The sequence below is a fragment of the Cyprinus carpio genome, chromosome B20 (assembly GCF_018340385.1).
Source record: "Cyprinus carpio isolate SPL01 chromosome B20, ASM1834038v1, whole genome shotgun sequence".
Lineage (NCBI taxonomy): Eukaryota > Metazoa > Chordata > Actinopteri > Cypriniformes > Cyprinidae > Cyprinus > Cyprinus carpio.
In genome coordinates this window covers 5,297,878-5,319,764 of record NC_056616.1, presented here as the reverse complement: position 1 = coordinate 5,319,764, position 21,887 = coordinate 5,297,878, and the positions used below count along the sequence as shown (strand labels likewise).

General features: G+C 36.3%; 1 protein-coding gene across 1 annotated transcript; it reads left to right on the top strand.

Annotated features, from left to right (window-relative positions):
* Nucleotides 1-278: 278 nt before the first annotated feature.
* Nucleotides 279-21,243, top strand: LOC109086718 (serine palmitoyltransferase 2-like). The gene is made up of 12 exons (XM_042746160.1): nucleotides 279-513; nucleotides 3,141-3,332; nucleotides 4,044-4,198; nucleotides 9,253-9,401; nucleotides 9,814-9,938; nucleotides 10,623-10,716; nucleotides 11,095-11,200; nucleotides 11,925-12,144; nucleotides 12,426-12,552; nucleotides 18,096-18,231; nucleotides 18,356-18,485; nucleotides 18,940-21,243. Exons 1-12 carry the CDS (start codon nucleotides 373-375, stop codon nucleotides 19,054-19,056), a joined length of 1,692 nt encoding a protein of 563 aa, XP_042602094.1. The 5' UTR covers nucleotides 279-372; the 3' UTR covers nucleotides 19,057-21,243.
* The last annotated feature ends 644 nt before the right edge of the window (nucleotides 21,244-21,887 follow it).

Sequence of the window (21,887 nt, the reverse complement as noted above, 5' to 3'; positions counted from 1 at the left end):
TGTTTATATTTGTATTTCTCACAAATGTTTACATAAAGGTAGATATTTAACCTATAGGTCAGAGTTTCCATTACTCTCTAGGGCTTATCTACCATCCAATTATAAAAAGCGTAATTTGTGTGACGTACAGACGGAAGGTTGGGTGGTTTACGCCGGGTTACTATAGGTCAATGACGTCAGTTGGCTACGAATATTTATTTTTAAGCCACGCCCGCACGGCGCTGCTCATTGGCTGTGAGTTCGTGTGGAAGGCGGGACCTTTCCTGTAATCTTGAAGTGGGCGTAGTTTTGTCATTCGACGGTTTTTGAGAATACGGGAAATTCAGATTACACAAGTGAATCCCGAGACCCAGCACACATCGCCGGCCTGCCATGACGCAAAACTCCGCTAGTAAGCTTATAAACGGAGATGCCTTACACCGGACGAAACAAGACAAGAAAGCGGGCGGGAATGGGTTCGTGAAGAACCATTGCTTGTTCCAACAGAAGCGACACCGCCGCCCGGCGGAGAAGGTGAGGCCGCCTCCTGCGCTACAGCTACACACCCGGAAACACGCTCAGTGTACACACCGGAGCCGCTTATGCTGTTACTTTGAATTAAATTAGAATATAAATATTTCTGTTTCATTCTGGGTTTATATATTGTGTTTCCGAGTTTAGGTAAGGAGCGTTCATCTGGCTTGTATTCGTGTGTAGAGTGGAGGTGGTTGGGTGTTTTCTGTGAAGTTTTCATGTTCATATAACGTAACCGTTATATGTAGCATCTTCCACGTATATTTTAAATGTACGAAATGTCAATCAGTTAATTTAAATAATTACATTATTTATTAACAGTGCCCCTTGGCGTTTTTTTAATACAGTTAATCCTCTTTGTTTGTTTATTTATTTATCTCAGCAGCAATCAAATGATCATGGTAAAAATAAGAATTATATGATGATATTGCAATTTTAGTTCATCAGATTATGATTCACAGAATGATGCAAACTGAAGATGCAACATTTAACACCACTGCTGGAGAACATTTGTCTAACTGGACTTTTGACTAAACCTAAACTTATAGTTATTTAATGATATAGTCCTTGTGGCAACAAGTCCGTGGCCCCCTCTTTAAAGTGTCTGATATTCATTAAAAAATTAAGAACAGAATTTTGTTAATTTTCAAGCAAATTCGGTAAGTGTCATCCTTCTGCTAGAAGAAACAGTTCCTGTCCTGCAAACTGAAGTTAGTGTTTGTTCTCTGTGGGTGTTGTGCACATATGGTGAACTGCTGTCTCATGTCATAGCTGATACTGTATTGTGAATTTTACTACAGTTAGAGCTCTATGTTGACCAGTCAGAATCCAGTACTATAAAACAAGTAATAAGTTATGCATTCAAGTAGTTGGATGTGTACTGGATGTGAATAATCTTCCATTATTTTCACATTCAAATGTAAATAATTACTGATCTGTTAAACATTATATAATGTTTGTTCATGACTTTATGAAAGTTGAGGTTATTATATAATGCCCACTTTTAATGCTCAACAATGAAAAGCATCAGCAGCCCATTGCATTGAGATGAATGGTTATGGGATCAAATGAATTGTTTGGGGTTAGTGTTTGGTTGTCTCCATTTGTATTGACACAAGCGTGGAAAATAACAGTGTAGTGTTCTGTCATGTAACTGGAGAGCAACGCTTTGTTCTTTGCAACCTGAGGATGTTTGCCCAGCGCACTTCTGAGCTGCATGGGAGAAACAACTTTTCCAAGAATATGAGCGTGTTGTCAAGCTAGTTTTTCTTGTACAATGTCCTTCTCATCAAAATGGACCTATGGGTCAGGTGTGCAGTATTGTTTTTTTTTTTTGTTTTTTTAAAGCTTACAGTAAACGTAACAGGCGAGGCATGCGAAGTAGGTCTTGCCAGTATGTCGATTATTGAAATAATTTGTTAAAAAAAAGTTAATAAGATTCTTTTCAGAGAATCGTATCAAATGATCTGTGATCAGTGAATCGATTCAAAACTGATTTTGAGTGACTTGTCTAATAGCTCAAAAATTGGATTTTTCATTTATTAAAATTTATATGTAAATATGATTACCATATAATTACCTCGTTTATTTATTTAGGCTTTACACACTTTTGTGGCCAAATGTTAGATTTAAGTGTACATATGGAAGTGGCCCAAGTCAGAATTGAAATGATCAGATTCCTTGTAGTTTGTGGTGTTCCTAACATTATGAAGAAAATGACTAATTTCTCAAGCCATTTCAGAAAAATTATAAAAATATTGGGATGTATAATGAATATCATGAAAATATCTCATCCAGCCCTACTGTAAGTAGTTTCAGTAGTTTGAGTTAACATTTCCAATCCTTATTAAAAGAAGGTTTGTCTGCCTTGTTTCAGGAAGCAACATTTACTGACTGACTTTAGAAACTGAACAAATATAAGACTTTCCTGTATTTAGCAATGCAGGTTTTCCCGCAAAGGCTTTCTCACTGAGCACTGACACAAACTGTTAACCCTGACTTAACTGAGCTTTACATAAGGAGGCTGATTCAGGGATCTGGAACAGAGGGATCAAGCCATTTCTTACAGGAAGGGCAGGTTTTAGAGTGGATGCAGTTAAGAGAAACATGAGTTTGATCACGTACTGCTGTTAAGCAGTGTGAGTGTAAGGACAAACTCTGGTTCATTTTCGTGGCCGGAGTGATAAATGGAGTTTTGCTCTTCTGATCATCTCTGGTATCTGTAACCTCATGTTTGAAGCTGTTAGCAGTTTCAGTCCTAACTATAGTTGTACAGTTTCTATAGAGAATGTGAGTATGGGTGACTACCAGCGAAATTATGATGTAATTACTAAAATGTTCAGGGTGTTATTAGATAGTTGCTTTCTAGCCCAACTTAAAAGAGCCCATCCCTAAATTTCAGCATTATTCTGGTTCTATGTGTATTCTTTCTGTGCTCCACCTATCATGAAATGATTTGTCTTTAATCTAGTGTGGACAAACTGAATCTACTATAATCTGGTTTTTATCAGACTAGCTGTACGTTAATGTTGTTTTATGCTGTTGATGTTTACGTTGGTGCCTTTTGTAGTGTTTAGATATTCATTTTTCAATGTAGATTCACTTCATATTCATCATTTCCCCCACAGAGCCATCATGCTTCATGCACTTCGCTTTATAAAAAGCCATTTGTGGAGTCGTTTGAGGAGACGCCGCTGCTGGTTGCCGTCCTTACCTACATGGGCTATGGCATCCTTACCATTTTTGGCTATCTGCGAGATTTCCTGAGGGACTGGAAGTTTGAGAAGTGTCATCTGGCCAGAGAGAGAGAAGAACAGAAGGTACGGTATAACATATTTGTGGTGTTTACCTGACTTTTATTTATTTCATGCTTCCCTGGGTAATGTTTCGCATAACAGATGTTTACATGTAATCCTCAAGACAAAGTAATAACTGAATGTACACTAAAGACCTTGTTTAAATACAATTTTTAAAACTTTGCATTGTCACCTGAATGGTCAAACCAGGCTTTTAGTTTTTTAGTGTAAATTCAGTTTTTAGTGTAAATTCAGTTATATTTAGTGCTGTTTTGTAATACTTGTTCATAAGTCCCTTATTTGTCCTGAGCAGTTAAACTGACTGCTGATCTTCGGTTTTAAAGCATCTTTACAATAATAAACAGGAAAATAACAGAATCAATGATGAAAACTTGATCAGATAAGAGACAAAATTCAAATTCTGCTGCAAACCATCTCTAAAAAGACAAATGTTATTATTCAGTTCCATTCAGTTAAAGCAGTTCTTCAGAAGCTGATAGTACCATCTATCATCCAGCTTAAGTCAGTTCAAGTTTTGTTCTCAAAGTGTCTTTTTAACCCCAATTAAGCAAGCCAAAGGCGATCAGTGGCAAGAAATGGAGAAGAAACAAACCTGGCTCAGTCATTGGGCCAGTTCTTCTATGGAAAACACATTTGTGATTCACGAATGCATCACTAGTCATGTTATTCACAAAATGTAGTGTTATGTTTTCGCTTTCGATGCTCTGTTCCCAGGATTTTGTTCCACTGTACCAGGACTTTGAGAACTTCTACACCAGGAATCTGTACATGAGGATCAGAGACAACTGGAACAGGCCCATATGCAGCGTCCCTGGAGCCAAGATGGACCTCTTGGAGCGGGTGACACCTGACTACAACTGGACCTTTGAGTGAGTGTCACATTGTGCCAACACACCAGGATGTTGGATCAAGCCTAGCAGATCACACCAAAAGATGTCGGTTTTGACTGATATCCAAACTAATTAATAGAGATATGTTTATTAAAAAATCTTTCTCAGTGCTTAGATCAGCACAAATTTAAAAAGTGTTATCATACCAAAGCATAAGCAATGGAAAATTGCTGTCTCACAACATCGCCTTGTGATGTAAAAAAACTAAACAAAACAAACAAACAAACAAAAAAAAAAACCTTAAAGGGGTCATATGATGTTGCTAAAAAGAACATTATGCACAATTAATCGAATGCGATTGTCATGTGCCTTTTGTTAGTAAAGCCGGTTCTGTAATCAGCAGTAAATCATCATCACATGCTTTCAGGTGGAACAGCATTTACTACACAGAGCCGTAATTCACTGAGAAGTTACCCATAAAAAAAAAATCAGATTTACTACTGATCACAGAATAGTGCTTTACTGAAAGATACGGATGACAGTCGCAGCTTCTGTCCAACCACGATTTCAATTCCATTTTGATTAATCGTGCAGCCCTACAGTAGACGTGGGGGGGGTGTTTAAACGAGGCGTTTTAGGGGGGCGTGGACAAGTCTTAACTTTTATAAAGAATATATGTTTGGATTTAAGTCTTTAGTCTTTGCAACTTTACAGATCTTCTTTATGCACCAAGAGCTTGTAACACTCCAAAGAGAAAGGAAAAATTGAAATCGCATCATATGACCCCTTTAAGATGGATATTTTATTTTTTAAATTATAATATAGCTACTGTAAACAAAAACAGAAAGTGATTTTAGACTGTGAAATCAATATTGTTTAGACAATATTGCTGTTTTTACTCTATATTTGAGTAAATAAATGCAGCATTTGTTCAAATAAGAGACTTCTTACAAAAACCTTCAATTTTTTTTACTTTTGACAAGTAGTGTATATGTGGAAAGTAAAATAACAGAGATAATGACAAGAAGGCAGAAATCAAGATTTATGTTACCACACACATGCACATTTCTGTTTAGAATTTTTAGATCCTTCATAAGTCTAAAGGCTTTACAGAAATGAATATGGTGTGAGTTTTACAGACTGTATATTTCCTTTTAAAAGTAGTGTGTCATTTTTATTTGTTTTATTATTTTATATATGTGTAGTGCCCCCTGCCCTCTCAAGTTCTGTTAGAGTGGAGTACTGGGTTCTAGTGATATGTCTCTCGACTAGTATTATAAACTATTACACACCTCTTGTATCACTATTTACAAGCTAAGCCTGCAGGTAAGTATGGTGAATCCAGGTAAATACACCAGGTAAGTATGGATAAGTAAAAACTATAAGGTTTTATTATCAAAATAAATAAGTGAATGAATAAATAAATACTCAAATCTCAGTAAATATGTACATGTCAATAAATAGAAAAATGTCAGTAAATAAATAGAGGCTTGCTTCCGGCTTTGCTACTGTTCGGACGCTCCTGCTTACTGCTCCATGCTTTGCTCTCTGTTGATGTACTTTTCTCCAATTTTTCTAAGATTCTAACTCCAGCAGATCAGCACAGTGCTTAAACAACACATTTTTGGCAGAAACACTAAAACGAAAAACTTTTTAAGATTGGAATAAAACCACGAAAAAGAAGACTCTTTGCCTCCCACTGCCAGCAGCTTGCATTCCGGAGACGGTAAAACACAGTTGCCTACATTCAAACACACAAGAAGGAAAATACCTCTTGTGGAATCTACTTGCTGCATGAATTGGCATATACTTCTATAAAGGATTGCGGTTCTTGAAACAAAGTTGCTTGCTGGACTTCCAAAACGGGCGAAACACACAGCAGACCATAATCACGAACCTCCTCAGCATACAGCCGGTGAGTCCTGTGAATCTCAACAGTTTATACAAAGTGTAGAGGAACAAGCAGAAATTGATCATCACACTAATCGGTGGCACAAACAGGGAGCGAGACCCAAAGGCACTCAAGACATCAGATTGTCGCTGGTATCTCATATTGCTGCGGTAGCATCATCTTTCCCAGATACGGCTATGACAAGGCTTGCAAACACTGGTATTCTACCACCCGCTATACAGCTCGAGAACAGATTTGAAGCATTAATGAATGTGGGTAAGGAATCCCCAAATGTGACTGAACATGGATCGTATCAGCCAGAAGCTAACTTCGCTACTAACAGGCGCTCAAGGTCGAGCAGACAGCGGCATTCAGCTCAGAGCGCAGCCGAGCCCAGGACTCTTGATAGTGGGTGACTCTATTATCAGAAATATCAATAGCAGAACTACAACTACATGCTGCTTTCTTCAAGCAGTCTTCTCTGATGTGAACAAGGAACTTCGGAACTTTCTAATGAAGCACAAGACTGCAAATTGAATCATCATCCATGTGAGGAAGAATGATATTCGGAAAGAGCAGCCAGAACTCCTTAAGAAGGATTTCAGTGAACTCCTTGAAACACTTCAAAGACTTGAAGTTCAGTCATTCATCAGTGAACCATTCATGTTAGGAACTAACATGTTTTCACGGTTGCTTGGGCTGAATACATGGCTACAAAGAACCTGCAGTATAAAAGGAGTGAACTTCATTGACAACTTCAGTCTTTTCTGGGGCCATGGACAACTATTTAAACTGGATGGCCTCCATCCAAACAAACTTGGTGCAAGAGTGCTAAAGGACAATATCTACTTCTCCCTCCATAACCCTTCAGTAATGTGTGCCAACCTACTCAACCTGAATGGCACACACACACACATCTGGACAGAGTATGAATTACCATAGGACTTTACCATTTGAATTACCATTTTGCATTATTGAAGCACTGTTTTCCTAATTAATGTTGTTCAGTTGCTTTGACACAATCTGTTTTGTATAAAGCGCTTTATAAATAAAGGTGACTTGATTTGACTTGACTTCATGTCATCATGTGGTTGACACATCCCACAAGGACACTAATAACACCACGCAGCCAAAACAACCATTGCTCATGGACATCATGGCTGTGCCCTACCCACAGACCTCATCACAGACAGACTGTGACGTATCAGAACAGCTCCAAGACTCAGCACCCAAGGACGACTTTCTGGAAACAGCCAGGGAAGCCAGGACAACATGTTACAGCCACCGGAAACACCAGAGACACAGCCCCGCTCACCAGACACATTATCCCTCTCTCCAGCATCTCCACCTCTAAGCATCTCACAGAAAATGGAGGAACTGGTGTATGCTGGGACCAAACTCTCCCACTCTTTCGCTGCAAGCCCCCAGATATCAGCTATAAAACGGTGGGCCCCACAACCACCGAAGCCTGTGGGCCCAGCTCGTCCTCCTCCACCTGTGAGAGCTCTCCGGCTGCTACCACAACGCCAGGGCCCAAACCCTCCTCCATCTGCTCTAGATGAACCAAAACCAACTGATAGCAGCTATCAGTGATATGTGTAGGGTCCCTGCTATGATAGCAGCAACATTCACAAATGTTTACAAAACAAGCAGGGAACCCAGTGTGTGTGCCTGTAACTTTCTCTGTTTCTGTTTTATCATGTGATAGAAAGTCTAAGGCCTTCTCAAGCCATATGGCTGCCCCATCTAATCTGCGGCCTATTATGCATCAAACTAATTTATCATGTGATAGAAAGTCTAAGGCCTTCTCAAGCCATATGGCTGCCCCATCTAATCTGCGGCATGAAACAGCCCCTCCTAACTGTTACAGTCCTCCTAACTTTACTTTCATGAGTGTCTGTAGGACTGTTAGGAGAGGTGGAGGTGTAGTTGCTCTTTAAAGAGGTCTATCAATGCAAGCAAGTTTCATTTGGTTAGTATTTGTCTTTTGAATATCTAGGGATTGTGCTGAAATGTGCATCGTTTATCATTATTTACAGGCCTCCAAAATACTCTCCAGCCTTTGTTGAAGAGTTCACACTTCACAGAAATGTTATCAATGATTTCCATAGAGTTTGACTTAGGGATGCACCAAAATGAAAATTCTTGGCCAAGGCCAAATAAATTGAAACACTGGGCCAAAGGCCGAATACTGAACACAGTTTTCGAAAAAGCCCCCCACCCCACCCATTTTGCTAATTTTTTTCACCATTGCATAAATTAAATAGCCAAAATGTGCTTTTTACTGTTTTGTTTTGCTTTACAAAGAAAAAAATATTTACAAAACAACAATTTAAAAATATTTACTTAACACTGAAAATTTTTTAGTTTTAAATGCTTCCACACTGCCAACATGTTTGCTGCATTAGTGCGCGCCTCTATTAAATTGCGTCACGGTACAATTTATTCTGTCTTTTCGCTTATTATTTATTTTGGTTGCCGAACATTCAGTGCATCCCTAGTTTGACTGTTATTCTATTCAGCTGATTTTAATATTCAAAGATAATACAGAAATCAAAACTACAAAAGAAACTGTTTTAAACATTTTTGACCTGATTCAGCATGTGCATGGACCCACACACAGTCGAGGACACACTCTAGACAGCTAGACAGACTAATATAAACCTAACAGACCACTCAGATCATTAGGGATTGGTAGGGTCCATGTAAACGAAGCTACTGTAACAATCGCGGCTCAAATGAAACTTGAGTCTTCTCTCTCTTCTCCTCCTGTCATTCAACGATCCTTCTCTTAAAAAGGATCTCTTTTTTTATGCCTTTTATTTAGATAGGACAGAAGGTCAACAGGAAGCGAAGTGGTTGAGAGAGAGGGGGGTGGGACTCGAACTCGGGACGCCCGAAGCGCAACGGCGCTACATGGATCTTAATCTACCAATCAGAATACACCAACCAGTTAAGGGGGTCCCACCATTACATTTACAAACCAATCAAGACGAATGATTTTGCTTACCCTTATTTGCATACTGAAGGTTATGAAAATAGGTGATCACTCTTAAAAATAAACAGTAACAAACTTAAACGTGAATGTTTACAATTGAAATACACAGGGATTAATCACACTAGAAATAATGTAAAGGCTTAATTTACCCAAGGTTGCATATGTTTAATTTATTCCATGTTTTTTATTTATATTTTCCTGCAGACACACAGGGAATGTTCTGAAGGATGTTATTAATATGGGCTCATATAACTACCTCGGCTTTGCTGAGAATACGGGCACGTGTGCTGATGCTGCCTCTGAGTGCACTGTGAAATACGGCGTGGGGGTTAGCAGCACCAGGCAAGAGATAGGTAATAAATACTCACTCTCTCATGTTTTACAGCCGCTTCTCTGGTATAAAAGGGGCCAAATAATGATAAGACACTTTGGGTAGGTTTTAGTAGATTTTTAAAAGATCATACACTTGGTCCTCTTATAATATTACTCAAAATTTCAACCTTGTCATTATGATTTTCCACCCTCTCACTGACACTTAGAATACTTACTCGTATATTCAGTTCTTGTTAAGTCATTCATCCCACTGGGTGAGGATTTGCTTTTATGGTAAAAAAGAAATGTGTGGCACTATGAAAAACTCTTAGTCCTTATCTAACCTTTATCATTGTGTCCCTTGAGTCTGATGTTTACACAAAAAGAAGGAAAAAGTTCTATTATTATACAAATCTATTGATGCATCGTTAAGATATTTGTTCTCTCTTGCAGGAAATCTTGACAAGCATGAGGAGCTAGAGATTCTGGTGGCCAGGTTTTTAGGGGTTGAGTCATCCATGGCCTTTGGAATGGGCTTTGCTACAAATTCCATGAATATTCCTGCACTCACAGGAAAAGTAAGGGTTTTACTATAAACACAATCTTTAAGTCAAATGAAATGCTAAGAATTTTTAAGTCAAAGTCAGGAAGGGTGGGGAAAAACATTGGGGATCGCTTTCATTCACATATTTGATTACTTTTGGGGAATTCCAGTTCGGCCCTAATTAAATTAAATATTGTTTTCCTACCTGCAAATACTGTTCAAATCAGGGCAAGAGATGCTTTAATGGTCTTCAAAGGTCCACACTGATATTGAATCTGGGAGTGAATTAAGGTAGGATTTTGAAAAATGTAAAGCATAAAAACTTTGTGTATAAAAACAAAAAGAATATTCTGCTCTGTACCTGGATTAATCAAATAACCGGTTTCTAAATGTAAATGTAAGGGAATATAAATAAAAATTTGAAAAGGCTTCCTTTGAAAACAGTTTAAAATTCCTTTGAAATTCCTTGTTAGAAACCCAAATACATTAACACATGGTCATGGTAATGAGAAAGTTCAAACACCATTTTTCCTAAACACCATAATGATATGATTAAATATGTAAAATCTTGTTCTCTCATTGATTGTGTGTAGCACCTACAACTCTGCAAATTCTCCTTACTTTTGAAATGTTGCTTTGTATCTTATGAACTCTTTAGCCAACAGGTTTAGTATTATTTTATATGCTTTTTTTCTTCATATTTTTGTATTTCTCTTAGGGCTGTCTGATCTTAAGTGATGAGCTCAATCATGCATCTCTGGTTCTGGGTGCCCGTCTCTCTGGCTCTACCATCCGTGTATTCAAACACAACAGTAAGTTCATGTTATTTTTTTAGCCCACACTGAAAATAAAAATGCTGTGCAAACAATCACAGCCAGTTAATATTTGATGTTTAATATATAGGATTACGGACCCAAATGAGTTCACGGTGGGTGGCTCAGACATAGAAACTCCATCATTACTGAACGCATTTGTTTGTAGAATAAATTAATATTTGTGTGATTAATGTATCTGAATAGAAATTTGGTTGCAAAAAAAAAAATCTAATATAAGTGAACCTCAGACAAAAAACATGCAATAAATTAAATCTTATGCTATACTTTTTTTTAACCTTCTCGCTAAGAACAGCATCCACACTAATATATTAAGATTTCTATTCATAAATTCTACTTTCCAATCATTACTCTCAGATATGCAAAGTCTGGAGAAGTTGCTCCGGGATGCTATCGTGCATGGCCAACCTAGAACCCACCGGCCATGGAAGAAGATCCTCATCCTCGTTGAAGGAATTTACAGGTATAGCAGAAATCTTTTTCTAGCTTTTTCATTATGTATACAACATGTTTTTTCAAATTTGAGCTGAAACCAGATGTTTTGTGCAAAGCATATGCAAAGGGAAGCTGGTTTGCATACCTTTTTCAGGTTTGGAGCCCATTTCATTCTTTATTACAAGGCATAAAGAGGCAAGCAATAATAGTGATATCATATATATTTATCACATGTACATTCATTGTAATGCAGAGGAGGATAGGAAATGACAGTAGAAATGTGGGCCTTTATAGATATAGATATAGATTAATCATACCCAAAATAAAAGATTTTGTTCCCATAATATATTTGTGTACTGTGTATATTTGTTTATATATAAATACACATGCATGTGTATATATTTAAGAAAAATATGTTGTTTATATATTAAATATATGAATATATAATATAAATTATATGAATATAAATATATAAATGTAAATATAAACTGTACATGTTTGTATTTATATATACATAATAAATATACACAGTGCACACACATATATTATGTAAACAAAAACTTTTATTTTGGATGCGATGAATCACGATTAATCGTTTTACAGCACTAATATTTAATAAAATGTTTTAAATAAAAAATATCAAACTGTTACTAACTGTTTATCAATTAGATGTACTCCTATACTTTCACATTTTTAAATATCTAGGTCTCTATGGAAATGCATTAATAGTATCCCTGCGTTCTTCTTTTTAGTATGGAGGGCTCAATAGTGCGACTTCCTGAGGTCATTGCCCTAAAGAAGAAATACAAAGCTTACCTGTACCTGGATGAGGCCCACAGTATCGGGGCACTAGGACCAAGAGGCAGAGGTGTGGTGGATTACTTTGGCCTGGATCCATCTGATGTTGACATCATGATGGGCACTTTCACCAAGAGCTTTGGTGCTGCTGGAGGATACATTGGAGGAAAGAAGGTGTGTGGACAATTTTGCTGTCAATGGCATATCACATTAGATTACTACACACACACACACACACACAAATCACACATGCTGGTTCGAGTCTGGACTGCAGCCTGTCATTTCCAGCTCTCTCTCCACCAATTCCAATATTTAATAATGAGACAAAGTGACTCCTCCAAAAAATGTGCTTCTCACTTATATATTACATATGCTTGTAATTCAGGATTGCAGTTTACTTTTGGCTTAAGCAGCAATTCTTGTGTAGTAATTAACTTTTTGTTTTCTCTCTGTAGGAGCTGATTGATTACCTCCGCTTACATTCTCACAGTACAGTTTATGCTACTTCAATGTCCCCACCCATCATCCAGCAGATTATCACTTCTATGAAGTGCATTATGGGAGAGGATGGCTCCACATTAGGTGAGTTTAAAATTTTATTCTGGATCAGTTCTAATAAAGATTACTTATGTGGAATAATCTTTGTTTGACCTCTATTACAACTACTGTTTGTACAGTAGTATCTAATATAGTAGTAATATTGTACTTGTAAAAAAACGTGTGATGTAAAAAAGAGCCACAAGATGGCAGCATTAACTAATAGACTACTGTTATGAAATGAAGTGCTGTAGTTATTTGTAATATAACAAACGTTGTTGCATAATGTAACTTGTACTTTGACTTCCATGCTGCTCCCCTGTGTACATTTTTGTGTTTTTGTGTATATTACACAATACTTTGACCTGTGATACTCTTGAGCAAAACACTTGTCATCAGTTGAGCTCTATTGAGCTCTGTTGTGGTCAGAAATATTCTATGTATGCAAATTCAGATAAAAATGCTAGGGAAATGCATTGCAAGTGCACTTCAGTGTCACTGTGATGGGTACAAATTTCTGTAAAAGGAGAAACCTTCCCATTCCTGTGCTATTAAATGTGTTTTTTATTCAGAAAACTATAAATAATCTGCTCTGCCATGAGAGTAGTTAATTTGAAAGAAAAGAAGTAGTTATAGAATACATTGCACAACTCTAATACATTTTGCAACGCAGGGGTATCAGACTTTGGGCTTGTATTGCTATTAGCTGAAAGCATTTGCGTCAATGTACTCATATTCTTAGAAATGCAAGAATAGTTCTACAGCTGAAAAGTGTTCATTATCAGCAGAAACACAATCTTTTTGAGTTTGTTTAGGAAAAGTAAACTCGATGACTCAGCGATTGGTTACACATGCTAACTCCATCTCTGCTGACAGTTTGAGGCAGCACACTCAGTTTCACCCCTGATTGATTTAGCAGGGCGTTCGTTTGGAAAACCACATCTATACCCCAAACACACACACACACACCGCATCTGGAAGCTCTTCAAGCCCTTGTGAGGCTTTAGCGTGAGAGAAAGAAGGCCGAATGTTCCTCTCTGTCGGATAATGGATGCTGACAGGCCTTAAAGACTTAGTGAACGCTTTCACTGTTAGGTTCTCTAATGTATAGGAGACGGCTTATGTTATAATAATGACATAGAACCTTGAAGAAACCTCTCACCTTCAACTGATTTCTGTAGCTTAACTTTTAGAACTCGGCACTAGCAACACTGAAGTCATGGGTTCAATTCCCAGGGAGTTCGCATACAGATAAAATGTGTTAGTTTGGATCAAAGAGCTCATGTCTACCTGTAGACCAAGGTTTGGTGCCATATTGAATTTAACGCAGATGAAAATGAGGCTCTGAGGTAGGGCTGCCCCCAAATAGTCGACTAAACGTTAGTCGATATGAAGAGGGCTTGGTCGAATACATTTTCATTAGGTGGTTAGTCGCAAAAAAAAATCACGTGAAAAAATTACACAATCAGGGGCTGCGCAGTCAGTAGCCGCATTTCCACTGTCGGGCCAGTGCGAGCCAGGGCTTAAAACGGGCCGGGCGGGGCTAATAGCCTCGGGCCAGTAGCACGAAGCCAGAATAGCGCAGCGTTTCCACAGTCGGGCCAGTCGCTCCGCTGCGCGTGACTAAAACCCGCCCTTTACACGCCTCTCAGGAACAACGTCATGCAACCCCATCAACAAAGAGAAGTTATCAGAAAACTAATGAGAAATAAGTCACTGGAACTAGCGCGATCACAAAACGAACACGATAACAGCGGCCTTTTGTTTGCATGCTTTGTTAAATATTTAAATTCAAAAGCATCAATGTTTTACTATAAGTGATACATTGATCATAATGATTCAATTATCAGGACTCAAAATTAATCACACAGAAATAAATGTATTTCTATTTTATTTTTTTTTATTTTTAACGCTTATGAAAATGAGCCTGCTTATTCAGTCGAGTCTGTTTCTGTGTATTTGTAGCCACAGTAGCCTATATGCGTCACATTTAGAATGAATGATAATAACTCTATTTTTATAAAAGCTCCCAAACAAAAAACATTATTATATTTTGATGACATGCTACGCGGAGCTAAACTCTCGAGACGAGACTTATGACAGATAAAATATGTTACTAAATAAATACACAATTGTGATAGAGAATAAGAAGCTGACGTCTGATTTCTCCAAGTGGTTGCATTTACCATTTATTCATGTATGACATGACATCAAAGCAACGAGAGATCAACGAGATCTCGTGCTTCGCGGTATACCAAAGCACACTTCAGAGCGCATCTTTTCAAAGGCCGGCTTCATTGTGAACAAGTCGAGAAGCTCCCTTCTTCCCAACAATGTGGACAAGCTGGTGTTCCTCTCACATAATATATAAAAAAAAAATCGAATTGAAAGCTTAGGTAAGAATGCTTAATTTCCTTTTTGTAGTGTTTCTGTTTGCTATCTGTTCGGCTATATAAAAAAAAAAACCCGGGTATTTTTATAACGGGTAGGCTATACAAATAAATAAATACATATTATTTTTATTTATTCGTTTTTATATAATGCAGAAGTTGTTTTTTCTTCTGTAAGAAAAATTAGTCTGATGTTCGCAATTTGTTGTTTCAGGTCAAGACACATCCGTCGTCTTAATGGCAGTTTGCGGCTTTGCTCTGATATTTTTGATTTGTATTAGTGTTCTTTAAATTATTTGTTCCACATTTTGTCTTAAATATAGTTGTTCTAAACAATTTAATCAAATACTTAGGCTGTTGATTTGTTTGCCGCCTTTTTTATTCTAAGTTTTGGCGTTGTGCGATGTGCCATGTGCATTTATTAAATTGTTCGTTTTTGTTAATTTTCCTTTAGAACAATATAAAAATTATATAAATTTTCCACTGTATTTTACTATTTTTATACCAAACAGCGTTTTTCCTACAGTATTTTTTTGTTTTTTGTTTTTGCCTTGTTTTGTACTAGGCCTAAGTTACTAATAAGTTTATTTAATGTATTTTAAAGAACGAATTTTAGTTTATTTTATTCAAAACTGTTTTTTTTTTTACATGTAACTGTTACAGTTTGTATTTTTGATAATAAATTATTAAAATGCACAGGCAGTCTGATTGCTGTTTTTATGTTATAATTAGCCTATAACGTTCCGGCCACTGATTTTTGTGTCCGTAAGCGCTGTATACTTTAAACGCTTTACTATTCTGTTTTAAGCGCTTCATTTTCATTTTGAACGCGCTAATATCATGCTTTAGCATTTTCTGTTATATAGAAGTGTTAAACTTCAACTTGGACTATACCTTTCCTTGTATATACGCAAGTTTTTATATTAATATCATAAATGAACGATTATTCGACTAATCGCTAAAATGCAGGAGTGTTAGTCGACTAGGAATATCTTTAGTCGGGGGCAGCCCTACTCTGAGGGACAGGCTTATTTCATGCACTATATAAAGGTCCTAGATCACATAGATTTCACCAACTCACAGCTTTCCAAAGTGTTTTGGAGTTTCTGTCTACAAATCTTTTTTTTTTTTCTTAATATGTTTTCTCAGTATGTTGTTAAACAACTGTAAAATTCATTGAATGCGTTGTATTCTTTCCCTCACAAACTTGTTTTCATTCCTGTTAAAAATTAAAAATGGCACTACCCTGACTAAGGTCAATTGGTTCTCTTAGCAGCATAAAAAACTACTTTTATTCAAATTGTGAATTGATTATATGCAGAAAGCAAGCAAATAGCACTCAATAGCTATTAGTCACTGTTCAGCACAAGCTCACTGAGTTTTGCACTCTTGTGAAAAATTGTTATAATCAAAGCAGCTAACTACAGTTCATAATAACTTTATTATTTACATCATGTCTACACTGTGTTGGTTACTTTGTTTCACTTAGTAATGAAAGTGTACTCAGTCAAAGAGCTCACATTGAACAAATGTTTTGAGCAGATTTCTTCTGCACAGAGACTGATTTAAGCGCCTTTGGCAATTAATCTGCAACCCTAGAGGATCTTCCTAGTACATGCACAATATAGTAACATTAGACGTGGCAAACTTGTTCCTCATATCACTGCTGAACCACAGAGAACATTTATTAAAGTCGGCACAAAACTGGCCTATTGTGACGTATGTCTGAGTAAATCTGCATCTTGGTTTTGTCCATCAGGGATTGATTGGATTGTGCACTGCGGCCCAAACTCATACTTTATTAAGCTTTATTTATTTATATAGCACTTTATACAATACAGATTGTTTCAAGGGGAAAAAAATAATGATTCAAACAGAATTCAATTCTGCTGTGAAAGACAATAGTAGACGGTCATTATTCATACAGTCTTTTTATTTAATGGATAAATAATTTCAGGAACAGAACAAACAAAACCCCATTAACTAGCCACTCTGGATTACGTGACATGACATAAACATCTGAGTGACAGGTTTCTGAAGGGCAGCGACTGAAAATGTAAATGTAACTTTTATTACCCATCCCTCATCAAAGAAGAACTGTTGTTGCAAGGGGCCGAGCACATTAATGTTTTTGATGAAAGATACATGAATGTCAGTTTAAATACAATAAACTTGTCTTCATTTCATAAAGAATAAGAACTATCTGTTTTGATTTCATCATGACTTATAGTTTACATCTCAGGGACTGTGGAAGATCACTGAAGTAATATGCTGTTGAACTACATGTTGAATAAAGTTTAGAGCAGTTGTGCCAGTTTTTTTTTTTTTTTTTTTTTTTTTTTTTTTTTTTTTTTTTAACAAGATGAAATATTTGTTTCTGCTACTTAAAGGTAGTTTAATTTCAGTTTAAGTTTAATTTATAAAGCACCAGACTAACTTGCATTTCCTCGTAGCTGTTGTAGGTTTGGTTGGACTGTTTTCTCCTCAAGTCTTTAGCAATATTCTCAATACTGAATATTGTGAGAAGGAGCTTTCCTTTCTCAGGAGCCCCTCACTATGAATGGAATGTCAAACAAGTGAAAGCTAATACTGGAGAGTATATCTCTACCTCTCCCCAAAGGATCATTCTGCACTGTTCAAAGTGGATTTGAATTCCTTTGGCTTCAGATAAAACGGCTTCCCGATTTTCATTTGCCATGTGCTGGCATGGAACTTGCGGAGATGTTTGCAATTTAGCTTTTCGTCATTCCTGTTGTTGAAGAATGCATGAATGACACAACAAAACGACAAGAAAAAAATAACCTGCTTTGGTCCATGTGGGCTTTAACATGCATGTTAACCACTGGGTTGGACCATTGGATCGAGGATAAGACTTGCCTGTGCAAAAGTCATCAGGGCGTAGCTCTATGGTTTCTATAGTGTTCAGAGTGTTTTTTTTAGTGCTGCTGTGCAGGTTCATTATTTCTGAACAGCACACCTCTTTCTTAACAAGCCACACAATTTGAGATATGATTCATGTCTACACCACAAACAGTGTTGGATGAGTTACACACCGAAACCTACTCGAAGCATGAGTAATATAGTTACTCCAAGCAAGCACCACCAATGAATAAAAATCAAGGACACAGTGTCTTAGAAAGGGTCAGAAGCTGGTTTGCAGGGATGACAATGATGATTTGAATATTCTCTTTTATGCAGGTCAGGAAAGACTCTGTCAGCTGTCAGAAAACACAACCTACTTTCGCAGGAGATTACATGAGATGGGTTTTATCATCTATGGGAACAATGACTCTCCTGTTGTACCCTTGATGCTCTACATGCCAGCTAAAATCGGGTCAGTCTCACATTTTGTTTGACTGAATCATGGCTATTGTATTTGGTGATATGCAAGTAGAAAAAAATTCTACTTGACTCTGATTTTACAGACTCGTTAATTTGTTTTGTATGCTGTTGTTTAGAGCATTCGGGCGAGAGATGCTGAAGAGGAACATTGGGACAGTGGTGGTTGGGTTCCCCGCCACACCCATCATTGAGTCCCGAGCACGGTTTTGTGTTTCTGCCGCCCACACGAGAGAGATGCTTGACAAAGTGAGTATCACACGAACATCAGTAAGAGCTTCACCAATAAATCTATTAATGTATTAGATAAAAGGTAAGAAGAAAACCTAAAAGAACAAATAAAAAGTAGTTTACTTGTGGCTTTCCGTTTCAACTTCCAAACTAGTTCCAAATATTACCTATTAGCTCTCATGGGTACTTTTATGTAATATCGGTCCCTGTTTAACATCACAGCTAATGATATCAAAACACATGAAGCAGGGGAGACCAAAAATCAGTGTTCCTACACTTCAGTTATTCATCTATGAATCTCTGACTCACCTCACAGTCAACCAGAGTACATAAATTCTCTCCAAAAATAAACATCCTGTTATCATTTAGCAATTACTCAGCATCATGTTTTACCAAACCCAGTATATTATTACCTCAACCAAACATTTATTCAAGTGTTAATAACCCCAGTGCCTCTTCTTGACTCTCTCAGGCTTTAAATGCCATCAGTGAAGTTGGAGATCTACTCCAGCTGAAATACTCAAGAAAAAACAGACATGGGAATGAAGGAAGTGACTCTTTTTCATTTCTGGAGAGCCACCAGGATTAGCACTTTCTCACGATGGACTGAATGTGTGTTTCTTCCACCCCAGAGGAATTTATGTCTAACTTAAGTGTCATTTTCATGTTGATTCATTTCAGTGGACACTCTGAAGTCCACCAGCTGACCAAATTTTTTTCAAATATTCATTTCATTGTGCAGTATCAACTGTAGTAAAGAATTCACGTCACTGTGTTCTGCATCAGAAATGACACAGGAGAAAAGTTAATGCTTTAGTGTCAGGCCTAATTTATCCAACCTTCTTCACAGTCTGAACCAAATGAGAGGGTTTTTGTCTTGTTTTCCATTTAAAAAAAAAAAATTGCAAACAAGGTTAATTTACTCTGGGTTACTCAGTCTTTTTTACTCCATTTGCAATGAATGTTTTTAATAAATAAAGTAGAATTCTTACAAAATTTAGTATGATTTATGCTTTAAACAAGAAAAAAACAATATACCAATGGAAGACAAACGTAATTCAAGACATATATTGTTGAAGTCTTATTATATTATTCAGTTTAGTAAAACTTTAAGCAAAATTTAAGGAAATTTAGATTTTTACTAGAAAACAAGACCGAAATCCTGATAAAGAAAATGTTTTGAGTGTACAAGAAAACAGTGACTCACACACTAGCAGTATACTTGTACAGCAAGTGTCATCTTTTAATGAGAAATAAGCTTGAAAATATATATAAAAAAGAGAAATCTACTTATGAAGGAGATAATTTATTATAGTTAAACCGTAAATAAGAATGTGAGTTCATATCTTTAAAATATTGACACATATTTATTAATGCACATTGCAGTGTGTCTGCATTTAACTCAATACTGCGTTCACATACTAGCTTTGCGTAGGTCCACAAATCTTCAAATATCTAATTTTATTCTTTTTCACAATACAAATGATTGTATAAGTAAATTAGCGATGTCTCAATTAACTTGTACAAAAGAATGCTGACAACATTTCTCTGTTTTGTTTCATCAGAGCTTTCTGTATTTCAGTTTGAGTTGTGATACTTTCCATGAATAGGGTACACTTTGGTGTCCCTTATCTTTATCCTTTTTTTTAAAGCACTAGAGGAACAAAGTCCATATTGCTTTTAAAGAGAAATCTCCAAACATTATTTGGACTTTTTTTTATTCAAATTGTTACCCAAGTTATATAGAGAGAGATTTTTCCTGTTTTTTGGCTTTTAATTTTTTTTTTCATTAATATTTATTGCTAGAAAATAACAATCATAAAAATTCTGGGCTATTAAACTGTATATAGACATGTTTTTGCAAAAATGAAACATGATAAAAAATATCTACAGTAATATTTAGTTTGACATCCTTGGGTTCATAATAAACATTTTCTGAAGGTTAAAAGCCTTACACTGGCCATCTTCTAAAAATGCAAGACATCATTTGTACTCTATTTGTGGAAGGTGCCTTTATGTCTTACTTGAATATCTGTTACTTGCTGACAGTTTGCATATCTCATGACTAAGTATGATATCTGCACTTACTAAGAGTATAATGTCTTAGCCAGGGCATTTCACAAAGGCTGAGGGCTTTCATTGAGCCAACAGAAATAGACTGACATTGTTCACTCAGTGTTTCATTCTTTATATCAGCTGTTAACGGACAGCAGTGAAAAATGTTTGTGTTGCCTTTTGTATTGTTATATAGTTGCTTTTGATTTGCTATTTTTAAGTTAAATCTTTAAGAACTTGTGTTCTTGTAACAAAAGTGCTAAATACGGGTCACTGATATGAAATGTAGAGCTCTTGTCTGTTTGTATGATGATGATGTGGCTTATGAATGCCTGTCGGATGTACATTTAGTTTTTTTCTTTTTTTTTTCTTCCTGCATTCCCTTTTGTGTTCTTAAGTCTTGTTCTTAATCGGAAAGGCAGCTCTGAATATGTCTCTGATTGCAGATGTATGCAAGTGAGAGCTACTAATGACTGTTAAGAGATGCAGATATGACGTTGGCACATTGGCTTTAAGCAGCCTGTATAAATGCAAGTAATGCCACTGAGCTGCATTTGACTGTGAAACCAAAAGGCATTCCACAATTTCTGTTTGTTTGTTTCTTGTACATTCTGAGTTGCAGTTTTCATTAAATATACATACTGTCACATGCAAGAAACTGAAATTCTTTGAACATGACTGATCATTTGTTTCTGAAAATAATTAAATTACTTTTTCTCCAGAATTGAGGTCATTGTCATCATCAGATATCTCAGAAAAAGCAGAGCAAACATTACTCTTGTTTTTATAAACAAAGACCGATCTTTTACTCCGTAGTCATACTCAGACTGTATGATAGACATTTATGTAAGGTATAATGTATGTTCAGTGAAAAGTTTGAAGTTCAGTTCAATTTAAATGATTTCATTTAAAAAAAAAATCCACCTACTTTAGATGAAAAACTTAAGTTTAGCTACTGCCTTAAATTTAATTGGCGAGTTATAGGTTATTTTTACTTTATTTATATTAAACGGTTTATAAGAAATCTCATATTTAGAAAATAAAGTAATTTTTTTAAATGATTATATTTTTTTTACAGTTTGAGGAATGATAAGCTAGAATATCTAGAAAACTGCCTGAAGAAAAGCTTATATTTTATATTCTCGTGGTGATATATATATATATACACACATACATAAATGTAACATGATTCATATGTCACATTTGTGGCTGATTCAAACCGAACAATGAGATCAATGATTAAAGATGCACTTAGAGCTGTGAAATTTTGTGAATTTCTTTGAATTTCAGTTTATTCAGATTCTGCTTTCTTAAATTCAAAAATTCGTTATGCATCCTTTATCCTCTTTTCAAACCTAATTCAAA

Bases quoted from the DNA above. Each gene is read 5' to 3' on its own strand.
- LOC109086718 (XM_042746160.1), top strand. From the start codon at position 373: ATGACGCAAAACTCCGCTAGTAAGCTTATAAACGGAGATGCCTTACAC. The intron at 12,145-12,425 runs GTGTGTGGACAA...TTCTCTCTGTAG, and splicing joins GATACATTGGAGGAAAGAAG to GAGCTGATTGATTACCTCCG. The intron at 18,232-18,355 runs GTCAGTCTCACA...GCTGTTGTTTAG, and splicing joins TACATGCCAGCTAAAATCGG to AGCATTCGGGCGAGAGATGC.